The following is a 19,356-nucleotide window of genomic DNA, read 5'->3' on the forward strand; positions in this document are numbered from 1 at the left end:
AACACAAGCAGGGGGAGTGGGAGAGGAAGAAGCAGGCTCATAGCGGAGGAGCCTGATGTGGGGCTCGATCCCATAACGCCGGGATCACGCCCTAAGCCGAAGGCAGATGCTTAACCGCTGTGCCACCCAGGCGACCCTGTAAATCTAAATATTTAATAAAATGAGTTGTCGCTGTTTATTTGAATCCTGAGTTTCCTTTGGCTGAAAGTTTATTAAAAATCAGAGTAAGAATTAGTTTTAAAAAATCATTATTTTAGTCCTCTTTTCCCGTAATGCTTTCAAGAACTAAAATTCCTTTAAATGCCAACCATATGACTAGAACTGCAACAGACCTCTTGTATATATCATTATTTCATTTAATGTAAGGCACCATAGATTGTATGATGCCCCACTATTTTGTGTACCAATAAGAAATTTTTTAAAATTCTGCCATTTATACTTGTAAGACATTTTGAATTATAAATTGCATTCTAATGTCAGAGATATTAAAAGGTGACAGAATGAGCCTCTTAGAATCACTGAACTATAGTATTCTTGGGAATCCTTAAAACGTATCTGCAAAGTAGGCATAATTGTATCACTTTACCTAACTGGAGTGTTGTCTTTGTATAGTAGTGGTAATGATAATAGTTATCATAATATTATGTAACAATTTTTGAGATGCTATTTGTGGTAGGAACTGTTCTAAACACTTTGCATAGATGAGATCACTACTCTTTATTTTATTTATTTATTATTATTATTTTTTAGTAATCTCTATCCCCAACATGGGGCTCGAATTCAGGATCCTCGAGATCAAGAGTCACATGATCTTCAGACTGAGCAGGGCAGGGAACCTGAGATAACTGTCTTTATCCCCATTTTGTTGATGAGGAAATTGAGGATAAGGCTAAGCGACAACTATGAAGTGACAGAGTTAAAGTAGGATTCAAACCCAAGTTGAGCTGAATCCTGAGGTCATGTTCCACCTAATCAGAGAGGCTGCTCTTTTATTAGTGTGGTGAATGATCACTAATAAATATTGTCCTTTCTTCAAAAGAAAACTAAGTCTTTGTTTTGGAGTCATAGGAATAAGATGCTATTTCACGTTTACAATTACATGAATTAATTGCATGCTTTGAAATAGTGCACTGTAATTTCCTAAAAAGTTCTTTCACTTTCATAGGACGGCTCTCCATTTGGCCTGTGCCACTGGCCATCCAGATGTGGTGAGTTTTCTAGCAGACAGGAATTGCCAGCTTAACCTCTATGATCAAGAAGCTAGGACCCCGCTAATGAAGGTATATTGTAGCCGCTGTGTCTGCCTGAGATGGATTTGATTTAATTACTTAGAATGAAAATGTATTGCATTTAAACATAACTAATTGGTGAAACTTGTGGCATGTTTACTTTAAATTCTCAGAGTTTACACTCTCTTTATTGGTATAATACTGACAGGCCGTGCAGTGCCAAGAGGAGAGCTGTGTAACCATCCTTTTAGAACATGGCGCTGATCCAAATTGTATGGACTATAATGGCAATACTGCTCTCCACTATGCTGCTGCTGGTCAGAACGTCTCAATAGTAGAGAAGCTGCTCTCATACGATGTAGATATTGAAGGAAGAAACAAGGTACAGATCAACTTTATTTATAAAGTATTTGAAAGTATATATATATGTATATATATAAATTATTTAGCCACATTTTATTTACATATTTATTCATATATATAATATATATACTGAATTCTATACATCAAGTTCTGTCATCATGGAAACAACTCCAAAGCCAGGGCAGGGAGGGCTAGAGAAAGGTAATGCCCACGGAAAGGGCAAAGTTCTGTCTCCCAGCCACCCTTCCACCCCAGAACAAAATCTTCCCATTAGCGCTTGGGAGTGGATGGTGGGCTCAGAGCCCACAAAGGATTGAAGGGCTAGAGGGGAGGGAGGAGATGTATGGAGGCTGGGTACTGTGCAGGGGCTTAGGAAATGGGTGCTGCTGGGGATGGGTGGGAGACCGTGCGTGACCCAGCGGGGTAACTTGGGTGAGTGCATGTGGGAGGAGAAAGCAGCAGGTGAAGGTTCTGAAGATGAGAGCAAGGGGATCAGGTCATGACATCCTATAGGGGCATGTCCTTGTGCTCACAGCTACTCTGCCCACCATGTAGCACACTGGGCTCTCCCATTTCAGAGAGTAGCTCCTGCTCAGCCTTGTGTAGCTCCTCAGTGGGGTGGTAGCTGTACATGGGGAGTAGTTGATAACCACGCTTACCAGCCCACCTGCTGTTTCTATGACATGCATTACCTTCTACCACTGCTCTTACAGAAACACTGTTGGTTGACCTAGGTAGGTCAATTTTTCATGTTTGGAAGCTTGAGCATGCCCTGAATGAAAATATTTTGAAATAACTGTCTAAGATTTCACTTTGATGATGTATTTTTTATAAAGATTTTATTTCTTTGAGAGAGAGCATGAAGGAGAGAGAAGAAACATGAGTAGGGAGGAAGGGCAGAGGGAGAGGGAGAGGGAGAAGCAGGGGAGCCTGATGCAGGGCTGGATCCCAGGACCCTGGGATCATGACCTGAGCCAAAGGCAGATGCTTCACTGACTGAGCCACCCAGGTGCCCCAAAGCTCTCTTTTAATTCAGAGTCCATCTCCTTAGTGACCCATTTGGAGCTTTATGTTGACATAAAGAGTGCTTTATGTTGACATCTGGGATCCTGATACCATTGACAGAAGAGAATCAAGCACATTTGTATAACCTGGAGAAAACCTTCACCTTTATTGAAAAGCTCTCAAAACTATATCCCTCAAACTCTAATTTCTCAAATGTTAATGTTTGCCACAAAAAAGTATTGTCAAATGGGGATAAGCAAACTTAAATGGATTTCTTTTGCGGTAGGTATGTAGTGCAGTTTTGTAGTATTTCTCAAACATAGATGATCATTGAATCTTTCTATTGGGGCACAGTACTTACCTTCCAGCAAAGAATATGTTCTTTGGAATATAATTTAAGGAACACTACTCCAGAGATAATCATTTAGGTTGTTAACTCAATAAAAATACTTAAAACATTTACTGCTATGTTGTAGAGTTTGGAGATACAAAGATAAAAAATAATCCCTTTCCTCAAGAAGCTCTTGGTTTAGATGGGGTGCGATAAAATAACTAGAGTATACCATGAGAAATACTGTGATAGAAGCCAAGATTCTTGGAACCAGTCAATATTTGAAGTGAGTTTTGGAGAATGACTGCAGTGAAGCTGTTGAAGGGGTGGAGGAGGACTACTTAATTTAATTTATTTTAGTTTTTAAAGAGTATTTTATTTATTTCTTTGAGGGAGAGAGTGGGAGAGAGAGCACGAGCAGAGGGGTGGGTAGAGAGAGAGGAAGAAGCCTGACTTGGGGTTGGATCCCAGGACCTTGGGATCATGACCTGAGCCGACCTGAGCCCAAGGCAGATGCTTAACCAACTGAGCCACCCAGGCCACCTGAGAAGGGGTATTTTAACGAGAAGACGGAGCTGGTGAAAGCACAGGGGGTGAGAGTACTTTCCAAGTTATATGTTTAAGTTTAGAGGATCCTTTATAAGTTTTAAAATTCAGTATGGAAATATGTACTTTTGTAAAGTATAAATTGCTTTTGCACGTTTACAGGAAGACCTCACACCATTTTTAGTTGCTGTAGCTGGAAACAAACAGCAAGTAGTAGAGTTTTTAATGGAAAGAGGAGCAAATATACATGCAATTGATATATATAACAGGTACAGTAGTTTTGGGTTTTTTTTTTTTTAAACTGTATATTGTTCTAGAGTGGTAACAATTACTCAAGTCAGAAAGATTAACTTAATAAGAAGAGGATTAATTTATAATTATATAGTGAAAATGTCAACATGACATTAGTTAGGCATAAAGCAATTATTCTGTTGGGGCAACATGAAGAACAGTATATGGCAGAATTTATATTCCTTCATATTATTAACTGATGTCATTTGCAGCCTTTTTTTTTGGTATGATTTTATATTAGCTAAAAGGGTTTCATATTAGTTTTACTAGCTTTATAAAGTGTGGACGCCTAACTTTTCTTTTACTTATGACACAATTTTGAACTTTTTAACCCTTTTATAGTATTTTTTGAAACTTCTACTTCATATATATTTTCCTTAAAAGATGCATATTAAACATAAATAGGAGTTGTTTTGTCTGTTGAATGACTCTTTGTTTTAAAATGCTTTTTTTAAAAGAATATTGATATTAGATGATCCCTGAGTGATTATTAATTACTATTACCAGATGCTATGGGCTCATCATCCTTTTTCATGTTCAGTATATATATTTTTTGTTTTCATTGGGAAGGGTAGAAGGACGAACGATAACGGTAATTGAATAGACTTTTCCTTTAATGAGGACAAATCATAGGTGGGTGATAAAGAGAAAAGAGATGGGCTTTAGACTGACACAGGAGTCGGTTTAATTCCTAGCTTTCCTACTTGCTGGGTGTGTGACTTTGGACACATTACTCATCATCACCAGATACATTTCCTGATATGAAAAGGAGGATAATCATATATCCTTCAAGGGTGGTTGTGTGTAAATAATATTTTATATAGATAGCATTTAATTTAGTGCCTACCACAGGCTTATCCTAGCATCCTTAACTGCAAGCATGACTATTTTGTTACCATTACTATGAACACTGTTATTTTAAGACTGCAGATAGCTTTTTAATTTTTTTATTTTTAAAGATTTTATTTATTTGAGAGAGAGAGAGCATGAGTAGGGGAGGGGCTAGAGCAGGGAGCCAGACTTGGGGCTGTGTCCCAAGACCCTGAGATCATGCCTGAGCTGAAGGCAGACACTTCAATGACTGAGCCACCCAGGCGCCCGCGCAAATAGCTTTTATACGGACCTGGCCTCTAGATGACTTAGAAGTTCACACTATCAGATTGAGAAAGAAATGGGGAATTCTTTCTTAAATCTTCACCTATTCAGACAAGTGACCTCAGCATAGTTTTTTGTTCATCCAAGGACTTTAAAATAGCAACTTCTACCCTACCCGAGTGGGAAAAGAGGCTCCTTTTTTGTCCTTTCATTTTAGCCATGGAGGTAATTTACAAAGATGAACACTTGAAAATGTTAATGGTTAATTCTGTACTGGCAGGCAAGATATTAACCTGATAAAGTATATCAAATTAGCAGTTTAAATAACTCTTAAGTTCCTAAGGGTGAAGTTATCTCTCTGTCATTTTAGAACAGCCCTCATGCTTGCTGTAACTTATGAATGTACAGATATAGTCAAGCTTCTTCTTCAGAAAGGTATTAATATCTTTTTGGAAGCTGAATGGGGATGGACTGCAGAAGAATATGCTACTATTAATGGTTTTAATGTGTAAGTGTTTACATTAAAATGTTATTACTAAACTGAAGTTTCAAATAATTTAACTGTTAGTTCTTACATAACATGAGAGTTCATAGTTTGATTCAGGCACTTTTGGGATGGCACAGAGTTGGCCCACGTCATTTGCCAGAAACCAAGAAACAGGCTAGACTAGTTACAAGTAGCAATGGGTACACAATTCTTTATCTCAGCACTACTGAGACCTTTATCCTTAGGGATCCTAAATGTTCCTGTTTCATTGCAAGTATAACCGTTATGCATGGGGTACAAATAATATTACATCTCTGTTTTTTCTCTTTTCTTTCTTTTTGTAGATTTTATTTATTTATTTGAGAGCGAGCATGGGCGGGGTTGGGACAGAGGGAGAAGCAGATTCCCTGCTGAGCCAGGAGCCTGACGTGGGGCTCGATCCGTGACCTGAGCTGAAGGCAGACGCTTAACTGACTGAGCCACCCAGGCACCCCAACATCTTTGTTTTTTCGAACTAGTTACGTGGGTCTTGAGATGTTCAGTGTAGTAGAAAACCCTATACTTTCCCTTGAGTGCTATCTCCTATACTCCCCCCTTGAATTTTCCGAGAACCTAAGGAGTTCCCTGAGACCAAAGAGACAATCCTCTTTCACAGGTCGTTTGGAGGGAAAAAAGGACATTATTATCCTTCCCTTGTTTCCTCTGAGTCTATGGCTGCAGCATTGCTATTGAAACTGATTCTGCAGTCGGGCCAGGATTGACCTTTGCTCCCAGCAAGGGCATGATCCACATTCCTCAGTGTTCATGGTGATCCACAGTTAGACTTCAAAGTTCCGACTTTTTTTAGTTTACTACGTGTGCTTATATGCTCAGCTGCTGTTCCAAAGCACCAGCAACCTGTTCTGGCAGCTGAGCCTCCTGGCTTTAGCCACACACACCCTTCCCTTCACACCCAAAACCTTAACATGAAGCCCATATGTTAGCCCAGACCTTCATGATGAATTACCCTTTGAGGATTTTGCTTGTCTTTTCCGCTAGCAGATGATAGTCGGGACCATTCGAAGCTGTGAAAGAGGTTCAAATAATGCTGCAGGAAGAGACTGGACTTTCCTTTCTCCTTTGTTACTAGACCTATATCCCAAGCCTGCTTTATACCCTGTGGAGTGCCTTTTCTTACTAGGTGATGAAAGGTCTCATGTTGCCCTTCCCGTAGTAGCGGGCCTCACCTTTCCCGAGAGGCCATGTTTTGGGTATAATATTTCATTAAATCCTCTTAACAACTTTGTAAGTAAGGGAGCAAGATGCCTGTTTTACAGAGGAAGACTTTGAGCCAAAGAGAAGTGGCTTGTCCTAGAACAAATAACTGTTTTTTATAGAGTTAGGACTTCTGAATTCAAGACATTCCATTATGGCAAGCTGACTCTAATTTACTAAGCCATAATGCCCTCAACTCATGACCGGTTCACCTTACTTGTTTTTCTCCTTTAATTACATGGTTGATAAAAAGTTTATAGAACTTACAAATTTGAAGTATACGGGGTAATTTAAGCTTTGATATTAGCTGTGATATTATTTGAAATACTCATGAATATGATATATGTGGTAAATGGTTCTCATATCAGTATTAAAATAGTAACATTGCTTATCACCCTTTTTTTATACGTAGCATTCGCCAGCTAATTGCTGAACATAGAGAAGCAATAAGAGCTAAAAATTGTTCACAAAATAGGAACCCAGGTAAGACTTTTCAGAGTGAATTACTTTTGGTGGTCCTAACATAGATGAAATCAGAGTAAGGAAGTTTTGATAATGAAAGAGCAATGGAAAACAAGGAAACAAACCAACCCAATGTGTAAATTGCATATGTATTTTATTTATTTATTTATTTATTTATTTATTTATTTATTTAACGATTTTATTTATTTACTTGACAGAGAACACAAGCAGGGGCAGTGGCAGGCAGAGGGAGGGGGAGAAGCAGGTAACCCACTGAGCAGGGAGCCTGATGTGGGGCTTGATCCTAGGGTCGGGGGATGCTTAACCAACTGAGCCACCCAGACTCCTCTATTTTTTTTTTTCATTCTTAATAGTCTAGTATTCAGAATTATTTAAGAAGTTAATTGTAGGTATTACTGTCATGAACGATGGAAAGAAATCAGAGTGAGAGACAAACCATGAGAGAGACTGGACTCTGGAAATCAAACTGAGGGCTAAAGAAGGAAGGGGGGTGGGCGGATGGGGTAAGTGGGTGATGAGTATTAAGGAGGGCTTGTGTAGTGATGAGCACTGGGTGTTACACACAAATAATGAATCGCTGAACACTGCATCAAAAACTTATGATGTACTGTAAGCTGGCTAACTGGACAGAATAAAAAAACATAAAGTACCTCAATGTGAACAACAACAACAAAAGTCAATTGTAGGTAATTTAAAATATGAGGCAGTATTGTCTGAAAAGAAATTCATTATTTTAGTTATGACCCCTAAAATCCCATATGATATCTTTGAGTAAATAAGAAAAAAGAGATTTTTAAGTTAGTATGTTTTATCTTTCCTCTATAAACATATTATAACAAATTGTACTTGTTATGAAAATGGATCTTTCAATTTTTACAAGTAGAATGCATTGAGTAAATATTATGACCTAGTGATATGTCTCATTAAAAAAGGAGCTATCCTTCAAACTGGGGACTCCACAGTACCATCCTGGTACTGTAGACAAATGGCAAACAATAAGAACTGCAAAACTTAGCTAGTGTGTAGCAATACCAATGAGACTGTTTTTGTGTGGGTGTGTGTGTTTTTAAGGTAACTGTCTATGGTACAGAAGTCAGAAAAAATATGCCTTGTCGAGAAGCATAGGTTGTTTTACGTATTGTTGTGTCAACAATATCTCACCATTAACAACTTCATTTCTCAGGAGTGAAACAGAATGAGATGTTGACTTCATTAGAACAATGTTTTCTGCTGTTTGTTGCATAATTGTCACGATACCGTAATTTTGTTAGAACAAGATACTCTGTTGCCATTAGTCAAAACATTAGCATAATAAATATTCAAATGGGGCAACTGAGGCTCAACGGATTATAATAAAAGCACAAAAATGGTTCGCAATAACTAAAATGCTACCATTGCTCCCTGGGTGTGTCACCTAGTGCATTGTACAATCTGAAACGTATGAAGAAATCTTTAACTTAGTAGCCTTTTGTTAAAGAAATTCTGTAGGTTGGTTTGGTTTTGCAATTTACTCATTTTCATTTGTTCACTTAACAAATAGCTATCAAGTGTCTTTTAGTTCCTAAGTGTTATTCCGATGTTGTAGAATACAAACATTCAAAAAACACACTCCCCGCCCTCCAGGAGTTTGTTATTACCGTTGTAATTTTTATTATTTACTTTATTCAGCGCTTACTATGTGCCAGAGTCCCCTAGTGCTTATAATTATCATTGTTATTTTTTTAGTGCTATTTAATGTGTTCCAGATACTGTAAGTCCACATGAGGAATTAGAGTTTTAGGAGAGTGGGTCGAATTTAAGGTAAGTATGCAGACTGAGTAGTAAGTTTGCCAGGTAAAGAGGCAGAAAGACGATGTTTGGCAGGAGGAACATCCGTCAAGATTACATGTTTTGCCGAGGGAACAGCAGTGCAAAGGCTAAGATGTACGAGTGAACTTTGGAAGATTTATGAGCAGTTCAGTTTTGTTGGTATTAAAAGTGTGCTATGGGAATGGTTGGAATGAGGTGAATACTTAGCTAAGGCAAGCTTATGAAAGTTTTTTGGTACTATGGAAAGGAGTAGATCTTACCCTGTAGACCTTGGGAAATTAGGTAGAATGCTCTTAGCTGCAAATAGTAGGTGACTTGTAATAGTGACTAAAATGGGGCACCTGGGTGGCTTAGTCAGTTAAACATCGACTCTTGGTTTTAGCTCAGGTCACAATCTCAGGGTCATGAGATCAAGCCCCACATCCCGTTGGGCTCCGTGCCCAGCATGGAGACTGCTTGAAGATTCTCTTCTTCTGCCCTTCCCCCATTCGTGCACTTTCTCTTGCACGCTCTCTCTCTCTCTCTCTCTACTCAAATAAATAAATAAATCTAAAAAAACTGAAACAAAACAGTGACTAAAAAAAATAGGAACCAGAGTTGTTTTGATGATGTAGTGATGTCATCAGGATCCCAGTTGTGTCTTTTTCAGCTTTGAGGTTGGCAGTATTTTGTGTCTCCTTTTCTGATTGGCTAATTAGCAACAGCTCCAGGCATATTCTCACATGAGAATATCCATGGACTGGAAGGACTGTTTTCCTTTATATGTTTCTTTTAAACAGGAAGAGAACTCAGAGGCTTGCAGTAAATTTCCTCTAACATGTTATAGGCTAGATTATATCACATGCTTGTTCCTAAACCAGTCACTGGTAAATCAGGTATTGTGAGTAGCTTAGACTAATCATTTCTCCTTTTGAAGCAGGGGTGAGGCCACGTTCTTTGTGTATGGGGACAATAAATATCCAGATAAAGTTGTGGTTCTCCAGCAAGAATGAAGAATATGGAATGGCTATTGGGGAGGGAGCCAGTGGTATTTGATGCAGGGATTCATTGGAGAATTTGAAGCAGAAGGCTAATAAGATTGGATTTGAATTAGGGCATAAAATAGGGATCAGCAGGCTTTTTCTATAAAGGGCCGGAGAGTGAATATTTTAGGCCGTGTGGTTTCTCAACTACATTTACCATTGTAGTATGAAAGCATCCATAGCAATATGTAGGTGAGTAGATGTGACTGTGCTCCAATAAAACTTTATTTACAGCACGAGATGGCCGGTCAGACTTGGCCTGTGGTGGTAGTTTGCTGGACCCTCATGTGGAGGATAGATTGAGAGGAACCATGTAAAAGGATTAGAAGACAAAGGAAGCTTATATTTCCTTAGCCTAGTATCAGTCCAGTATGAAATTTTCACCCTACTATACTGAAGAAGTCAGGAAGCTCAATTTATTCAATTTAAAATGTAGTTCTTTTTCTAGGCTTTATGTCTTTCTCAATTTTTTTATTAAACATATTTTTAAAGATTTCATTTATTTATTTGAGAGAGAGAAGAGAGCACAAGTGGTCCAGACGGGGAGAGGGAGAGGGAGAAGTAGATTACCTGCTGAGCAGGGAACCCGATGCAGGGCTCGATCCCAGGACCCTGAGACCATGACCTGGGGTGAAGGCAGACACTTAACTGATTGAGCCACCCAGGTGCCCGCTTTCTAAATTCGTTTTGCTTAAAAAATTTTTGTTCATTTAAGAAATAACAATAATAGTTGGTGGCCTTTTTTTTTTGCCTCTGGCAGGGGAAATATAAAGCAGAGACAGAAAAGAGGTATAGTTAATACAATTTCATGATTCTTGAATGTGGAAAGTTAGGGGAGAGAGGAAATCTAAGAAGATTCATATGTTTCCACATTGTACACTAGCATTTAAATTGGACATGAAGAATGAGTAGGACTTTATTGGATGAAGAGAGGAGAGCAGTGGGAATAGGGAAGACCAGGTTTTTGTCTATATGTTCAATTTGATGGAATATCCATGGAGCATATTTTCAGGAATTGGATAATGGAATACTAGGAGTTTCTAGCTGGAGATAGAGCTTCAAGGTTGGAGGTGCGGATTTGAAATAATCTGATTAGAATTATTAGGCAAAGTCATAGCTTGGGCCAAGATTGAGCTTGTCCATGATGGAGAACATACAGAATGAGGAGAAGGCCAGTGAACAAACCCTGGGAATACTAATATTATCAGGGGTGGACGAAGGAGTAGGAGTTGGTAGCGAAGACTGCGGAGTGGCTGGGGACACCTAGGAGAGGAATTAGGGGAAGTGATGTTGAAAAAATTAAAAAAAAGAATTTCAAGGAGGACTATTAATTGTATCAAATAAAATTACTGAAAAAAAAGTTGGATTTAACTTTTAAAAGCTCTTTGGTGGTAGCCTTTTCAAAACAACAATTTTTGAGTTGTAAGGTCTATTGTTTACATGATTGGTACTTTCTGTGTCCAAATATGGAAAAATAACACATCAAGTAAGGTCCTACCTGACTTTTTTGTTAGTATCTACCCAGACAGAGTCAAGGGAAAATGGTCTAGACTGGTGAGTAGACTTGCCAACATTTTCCTATAATTGTCAAAACCAAAGAGTCAAGGGTGACGAAAAGTGTTGTCTTTCTTACCTGTTTCTTGTGGAGATACTTGAGTTTTTCCTCAAGTCCTTGATATGCTCTTGGGATGAATACTAAAACAAGAATCTGGGAGCAACAGGCAGGAAGCCACTGTCAGGCCCTATCTCTGATATGGAATCTTGATGCATCTGTATTTTGACAGTTTTAAATTTTGGTCAGAAATAGTTTACAGACCAGCAGTTTGGAGAAACTGACCTCTTTTAAATATTTTATTGCAGAATACTGGTATAATACCAAGGAGAAAATACAAGGTGATATGCCGAATATATTAGTTCTCACTAGTTTAGAAATTCTGTGTCAGTAAAAAAAGTCAATACCTGACTATTTTTGTTAGTGATGTCTCTCTTGATCCTCTTTTCATTTGCCTTCTTCTAATATCTCCACTTTTATGGCTCCTTTCTGAATTTCATCTCTAAAGAAAGCGCTAGGGAAAATTGTGTTGAAGTCTATCACTATTAGAACACATTTCTACCATATGTATGTTTGACATATGTGTGTATTTCCTTCTAAGGTAATGGGCTACCTAATCTAAAGTGTATCTCATATTTTCTTAGTTTCTTACACTCAACTTCTTTGTACATGTACCACAGTGACAGAGCTAGTGATGATGGTCTGCCAAGATTGAAAACATTTTCTGGATTGTCACATAGAAATTTTTATCTGATACGCTTTTAATGTGACATGCTTTTCTGTTTTTTTCAGAAATTGGTAAACTGTGGCTTAACGACAATATGTGGCCGATTACCACGTTTTTAGCCATCTATGTATATAAGATAATTCACTTTGTTTTCCCCCAAATGAGTCCTATTGGTCTTTAATGATCAGACCCACTCTTTTCAGGGTGGAGTGGATAACATCCTATATTTTGGATGGAGAATTTTTGACTTTTTGACTAGTTTGTTAACAACTGCCTCTAATAGGGGAATTATGTTTTTAATTGTATAAGAAATTAAGAAAAAGACTGGAAACAAAAAAACTATAATCAGTAGTGTGTAATCAGTAGTTATATATTTTTCTATAATTATCCCAGTTACCTTATTGATTCAAACTACCATAAAATGAATTAAGCCCTATTTAGTTGGAGAACATTTATGTGATCTTTTCATTTTTTTACAGGAACTTTTATACTGTAGGATATTTTGATAATCATCAGGATTCTCGTTTTTCCTGATTAAAATAGGATTGTTGCTTTTTTCACATTATTTTCTGACAGCATTATTTCATCCTTTATTCAAATGGATATAGAAATATAGAAATCTCCAAGGCAAATAGTAAGAAAAACAGATTGAAGGAAAGGTGTTCTGTGAAATGACCTTCTGACTGTAATCATGTATAAAACATCAACCCAAATCATAAAGATTTCACATAATGCAGTTGTATTAGAGGCTCCCAAAACGACACCCAGATGTGGTTATTCACTAGAAGACCTCACAGGTCTCAGCATAGTTGTACTCATGCCTGTGGTTTATTACGGTGAAAGGATACAAAACAAAATCAGCACAGAGCAAAGGGGCATGGAGTGATGTCTAGAGGAAGCCAAGTGCAGGTTTCTATGCGTATGGATGTGCTTCATTCCTCCAGCATCACATTATGATGACACATGTGAAACGTTGTCTGCCAATAGAGGAATCTTAGAGGGACTAAATGAAGTTTTCTTTAAATGACAGTCAGGTAGGCTTCTTTCCCCTAGCATATACCAAAATTCCAGGTTCACAGAAGGAAATCAAGTATACAGGATAAATCACCTGGTTGGTACCAAGACTTAGGCAGAGCCACTCTTAGCAGTTATGGAATGGTGGGAACACTGCACACATCCAGGCTCCCAGATACCAACCAAGGGCCAACCATTCAGGTGGGATCTAACGGTGGCAGTCTTTGGCCTGCTGTATGGAATCTTTTCTGCACAGGAATTTTAGCCCTGACTTACTTTGTATTCAGATTTTCTTTTAATAGCAAGTAATATGGTGATATAACATGGTACTGATTTCAGGAGCATCATCCATATTAAATTGAAGTGATGGTTACTTTTTTGACTTTTGGTGAATATTTAACAGGTTATTTGTACATAAGTTACTAGGGTAATATTAGGTAATTATAATCTGTTTTTTTTATCTGATTAAACTTTCATTAGGATTCTCAGATTGAACAATGATTTCTGATTTAAAGTGAGAATAGAAACTTTTAAGTATAGAGATAATACAGTTTTGTTTCCTATTGTGGTGAATCGCTGTTTATAATTATAAAATATTCATTTTTATTTGTCAGTTATTTTCTTGCCTAAGTATGCAATTCAAATTCTTTGCTTTATGTATTTTCATATAGTTCAGTTTGGTGGATAATACCCATATTCTGTAACTTCGGTCTTTATCTTGATTTTCAAGGTGGCTGTATCTTGCTTTAATACATGTAATAGCAGGCTCAATGGATACTTTTTTCCCCCTACAATAAATAGACCTCCTTTTTTAGAGCATTTTCAACTTCATAGCAAAACATAGCAGAAGTACAGAGAGTTTCCATTTACCCCACGTTCCCATACGTGTCTAGCCTGCCCTTTTGTCAACATCGTGTACCACGGTGGTACATTGTTACATTTACATTAAGTCATCCTTGTCCCCCAAAGTCCATAGTTTACATTAGGGCTCAGTCCGGTGTTGTACACCCAATGCACCCATGTGGTGTCACATAGAAGAGTTCCACTGCCTCAAAAGTCCTCTGGGCTGTGCCTATTCCTCCCTCCTTTTGCCGCAACCCTTAATTCCTAACTTAAAAAGTTTTACTTTTTCCAGAATGTGAAAGAGTTGCAATCATACAGTAGGTATCTTCTTGGATGTTTAAAACATTAAAATTCCAAGGTAATTGAATGTAGTGATTCAAGATTGCCTTTGTCCTTTGTTTTTTTCTGTTTTTTTTCATCAGTGTAGGATCTGATGACATGTGCCTTACGGACTGAGAAAGTGTGATTTCTGTAGACATTTGTCACATAATGGGGAGGGCTGAGAACAATGACATTATGTACTACTACCTAGCACTAACCATTGGTACCATCCTCGTCTAAGAGGTGAGTCCAGATAGACTGTCTAGCAATGAAAGTAGGTAGTCTCAAGAGGTTATACTTTATTAAACCAGACACTCAAATCACTAACTCTTTCAAACTCACCTTGCAATTGGAAATACGGCACAAGAGAGTCTGTTTGCTGTGTTTTGCCATGCTGCAAAGTACCGTGGTACAGACCAAACTTTGTGATGAGGTGTTTCATCGTACACTTAACAGTCTCTGCTGAAGTGCTGGAGAAGTTCTGTTGTGTTACAGCAAAATAAGTACAGTCTCTTTTAACTGCTCCTAGTCGTGGAAGTCCAGAAGAATCATGCTATTTAAGTTTGACTTTGTCAGTCTATGATAATGATTCTGCTGATGATAGCATTTTCTGTCAGTCTCATAGGGTTTGGTTCCAATTATGGTCATTATAAACATTCACTTGCAGGTACCAAATTTTGATAAATACCATTCTTTTCTTGCATTTGGTAAATGTAGAGGAGAAAGTAAGATTTCTTAATGCATTAACTGCCTACCAATAGTATAGTTAATGTTCCCTCCAGTGTGGTTTCCAGGTGTGTTCCCAAAGGAATACTTTTTTTTTTCTTTTACATCAATTTATTGGAAACTGCATTGGCAACACTTTGCAATATATTTATTCTTTATAGTTATTCTAAATTTATTACTAATTAATTTGCAATTTGGAAAGAAAAATTTCAGTGCACAGTTGTAAATTTCATTCTCTTAAAATTGTCACCTTAAATATACAGGTCTGATTACTCTGGTAAGCAATAGCAAGAATGTTCAAGCGCCACGTCTCCTAGCTTTTATGATGTTTGGCTTTCTAGAATCAACAGTTGGTCATTTTCAATATTATTACAATATGACCAGCTAATAAGCTTGACAAAAATTCTAACTAGTCATTTCTAAAAAGGAGACGACAGTTATAATACAGATACACAATATACTAAAAATCCAAGGGCTTAAAATTTCATGTACTGTGTGCCTACAAATAGGAAACCAAATGTTCCTCTAGTTCAAGTTATCTAATTGTATCAAGAAAAACAATCTGTTAACCAACATCCCTGCTAAAAAATAAATCATCACAAAACACAGGTGATTTCCTTCCTACATTATAAAGGAGCAAAAACCATAGGTAAAAATGTAGTGTCTCTATAACCAATTAAAAACAATATATACCTGATTAAAAGACCAGTCAAGTCTATAAGAGAAATAACACACAAAAAAGCCAGTTATATTTTAGGTACAAGTGACAAATATATTTCTTTTTATTGTTATTAAAGTCTTCTCCGATGTAGTTCAGTAAATGAAGCATTTTATTTTATTTTATTCCACTGTTGGTCATAGTCTGAACCCTACACACTCCCTTCCCTTTCACCTCAAAGGGAGCTCCTTTGTATATAGTCACACACTCATCATTAGTAAAGAGATCAGGCTGCATCTGCTCCCAAATATTCTTAGGATTCAGCTCCTTGTCAGGCTCTCCAGGAACAGACCCATTAGGGGGTGCCAAGATTTCAACCTTCTCAGGTGAACTAGCGCACATCACCATTGCTTGAGATACTACTCCCCTCATCTTTACAGGTTTCCGGTTACAAAGTAAAATCACCATCCGATTTTGCATCTGTTCAAGAGGAACATGATTCACCAGGCCACTGACAGCTGTTCTTGGGGCTGTTTCTCCAACATCTACTTCTTCCATATATAAAGAATCTGCATCAGGGTGTTTTCTGGCAGTGATGATACAACCAACTCGAAGATCCAGACGAGAAACATCTACTGGCTTAGAATCAGCACTTCCTGCTACCGATTGCTGTTTTTTTCTTCTTTTTCTCTCCTTTCACTTCAATTTTCTCTTTCATCTTCTTTTCTTCTGCTCTTCCTCCTATCTGTTCTTTCGCCCCAGAAGTAACAGTTGTTATTGGTCTAGACTATATCACATTTTCAAAAACTATGGAATTAGCATGCAGCAGAGTACCAGATGGAAATGGTATTTGTTTCACTCCATTTTGAATTTCTGGCTGAATTAGCTCTTGTTTCAATTCTTTAATTACTTTAATTTAGCATTTTCAACTCGAAGTTTCTTCTCTTCTCTCAAAGTTGCCTGCAAAATTGCTTTCTCCTTAAGAGCAACTTGCTGCTTTAAATATTCAATAATTTGATCTGCTTCTGCACCCTTCTGTTCCAGTCTCTTTAGAACAGCACCATTAGTTGCCATTTTTGCCAAGAAAGGACAGAAAATCATGAATCAGTGGTCAGAGGAACCTAGGGAGCCTCACCCCAGCAGCGTCAGTCCGGAGCAGTTCCAAAGGAATACTTTTTAATAAATCATCAGTCTTATACTTTTAATTTGTATTTTTCTATTGTTGATTTAAAATGTATTTTCCTTTTTTTTTTTAGCGGTGGATGAGAGTTCTGAAGACACATCAAGCAGGTAGGATTTTTATGGATTTTTTAAAATTATGTGTTGACTGAGGGAATGCAGAGAAAAGCCTTTGTGGAGAGTTCTACTCTGGGCTAGAGACTATATTATGTGCTGGACATTTATTACTTTCGTAGTCATTACAATAGCTTCACAAAGTAGCTGTGCTATTATAGCCTATTTTTTATTAATTAGTCAACTGCGGTTCAGGGAGGTTGATTAATTGACCTATGATTCCATAGTTAATGAGTAGCAGAGCCATGATGTGACTGTCAACCTGTGTGACTCCCACACCCATTCTTCTGTTCCTCAGCAGCACTGGGATTAAGATACAGATCCTAGTCAGATCAACTCAGAAAGTCAAATGTAGTCATGTGTTAACTTAGATTTACAGTTTTCTTAAGAAACCAGGTTAGTCCAAGCGTTTGTCCTAGTATATTTGACAACTAGTGATAACTAGAGGCAATTAGTGCAGTGGTAACTAGTCTCTTATTTTTACATATCAAAGATTTTAGGGTGGATCTCAGTAACCTATAGCCACAGTACATAGCTTTTACATAAGCAAGACCTAATCAGGCAAGTTCTTAGCTGTAGTGATGTCTGCTGTCCTTGAGATGAATGATTTTTCCAGAAGTGAAGGATATGCAATCTAGGTGTAGACCATGTTACTTTAATTAAATTTATCATCTATTTAGAGGATCTTTCTAAATGGTTCTCTATTTACTGACTTCCCAGTCTAGTTTTCCCTTTAGGCTAGTATCCTTCACTAGTTCTTTGAAGCTTTGTCGTTTTCTTGTAGACTTTTTTCCTTTTCTCCATGACTTTTCTATAATCTTTTCTTGATTTTTTTTTTTTTTACTTTCTTCTCTGCTTTTCTTGGTGCTTCTTTTATTGCATTAATTTTTTCTATTTCTGCCAGCTACGTATTCTCTGTTTTTCAATAGACAACATCAAGAGCACGTAATTTCAGGATTTTAAGGAATCTTAGAGCTGAATGAATCAAAATACCCTCGGGTACTGCAACCTATGTTTAACATCCTCACCAAGTGCTTGTTTAAATGGAGAATTTGAAACTCAAAAGAGATTAAAGTGACCTATTTGGCTATGATCAGTGATAAGTGTGAGATTTAAATTCAGGTTTCTTAAATTCAGGAGCTCACAGAAAGAAACTATTAGGCAGTGTCTAGGGAAATAGAGGCACGATTACCTGGACTTTATTTTTTATAGCAGTCTCTCTTCTTGGGTATCTGAGTGCCTATGAAGGTTTTTAAGGTCTTGCTAGTTTATATAAGGCAGGACCTGTGTAGGAAAGAAGTTGGACCTTCTAATTTTTAATCTTTTAATCTCTCTGGGAAGAGTATTCACACTAATAACATAAATTTGTGTATTTATTTATGTTTTTAAATTGAAGCATAGTTGATACACAGCGTTGTGTTAGTTTCAGGTGTACAACATAGTGATTCAACAACTCTGTATGTTACACCATGCTTAGCACAAGTGTAGCTACTATCTGTTACTGCGTAACGCTATTACAGTACCATTGACTGTATACTCTATGCTGTACTTGTATCCCTGTGACTTACTATAACTGGAATCCTGAATCTCCCATTCCCCTTCACCCATGTTGTCTGTCTGCCACCCCCTTCCCTTCTGGCCACACAGAATTCTCTGTATTTCTGGGTCTGTTTTTGTATTTTGTTTGTTCATTTGTTCTACTTTCTAGATTCTACATATAAGTGAAATCATATAGTATTTGTCTATCTCTGTCTGACATATTTCACTTAGCATAATATCCTCTAGGTACATCTACATTGTTGCAGATGGCAAGATCTCCTCCTTTTTTTTTGCTTTTTTGCTGTGTATGTGTGTGTGTGTGTGTGTGAGAGAGAGAGAGAGAGAGAGGGAGAGAGAGAGAGATGTACATCTGTTGATGGACACTTGGGTTTTTTCCATATCTTGGCTGTTGTAAATAATGCTGCAGTAAACATGGGGGTGCATGTATCTTTTCAAATTAGTGTGTTCGTTTCTTTGGGGAAGTATTAAATAACCAGTAGTGGAATTACTGAATCATATCATATTTCTATTTTTAATTTTTCAAAGAACCTCCGTACTGTTTTCCACAGTGGCTGCGCCAGTTTCTATCCCCAACACCAGTGCACAAGGATTCCTTTTTCTCCACATCCTGGCCAATACTTGTTTTTTGTGTTTTTGATTCTAACCATTGTGACAGGTGTAAGGTGATAATTCATTGTGGTTAACTTTTGTACGATTAACTTTCCAACATTTCAGAGAATTCCTTGCTAGTCGCTCTTACTTATGGGA

The 19,356-nt window shown here is 37.6% G+C and overlaps 2 protein-coding genes and 1 pseudogene across 39 annotated transcripts in view; 2 read left to right on the forward strand and 1 right to left on the reverse strand.

Annotated features, from left to right (window-relative positions):
* The window catches only part of LOC123793446 (uncharacterized), a 386,505-nt gene that overhangs the window by 168,437 nt on the left and 198,712 nt on the right, over positions 1-19,356 (forward strand). The gene's annotated exons all lie outside the window — the stretch shown is intronic.
* LOC123778715 (ankyrin repeat domain-containing protein 26-like) overlaps positions 1-19,356 on the forward strand; it is a 40,114-nt gene that overhangs the window by 2,950 nt on the left and 17,808 nt on the right. Inside the window, exons 2-7 of the mRNA XM_087857852.1 lie at positions 1,166-1,280; positions 1,438-1,611; positions 3,637-3,743; positions 5,231-5,368; positions 7,014-7,084; positions 17,013-17,046. Coding sequence (XP_087713978.1) covers positions 1,166-1,280; positions 1,438-1,611; positions 3,637-3,743; positions 5,231-5,368; positions 7,014-7,084; positions 17,013-17,046 — 639 coding nt within the window. The remainder of the gene's footprint in view (positions 1-1,165; positions 1,281-1,437; positions 1,612-3,636; positions 3,744-5,230; positions 5,369-7,013; positions 7,085-17,012; positions 17,047-19,356) is intronic.
* On the reverse strand, positions 15,845-16,985 carry LOC123791706 (aminoacyl tRNA synthase complex-interacting multifunctional protein 1 pseudogene; annotated as a pseudogene).

This window comes from Ursus americanus, chromosome 31 (assembly GCF_024610735.1).
Source record: "Ursus americanus isolate L20-20 chromosome 31, mUrsAme1.1.p, whole genome shotgun sequence".
Classification (NCBI taxonomy): Eukaryota; Metazoa; Chordata; class Mammalia; order Carnivora; family Ursidae; genus Ursus; species Ursus americanus.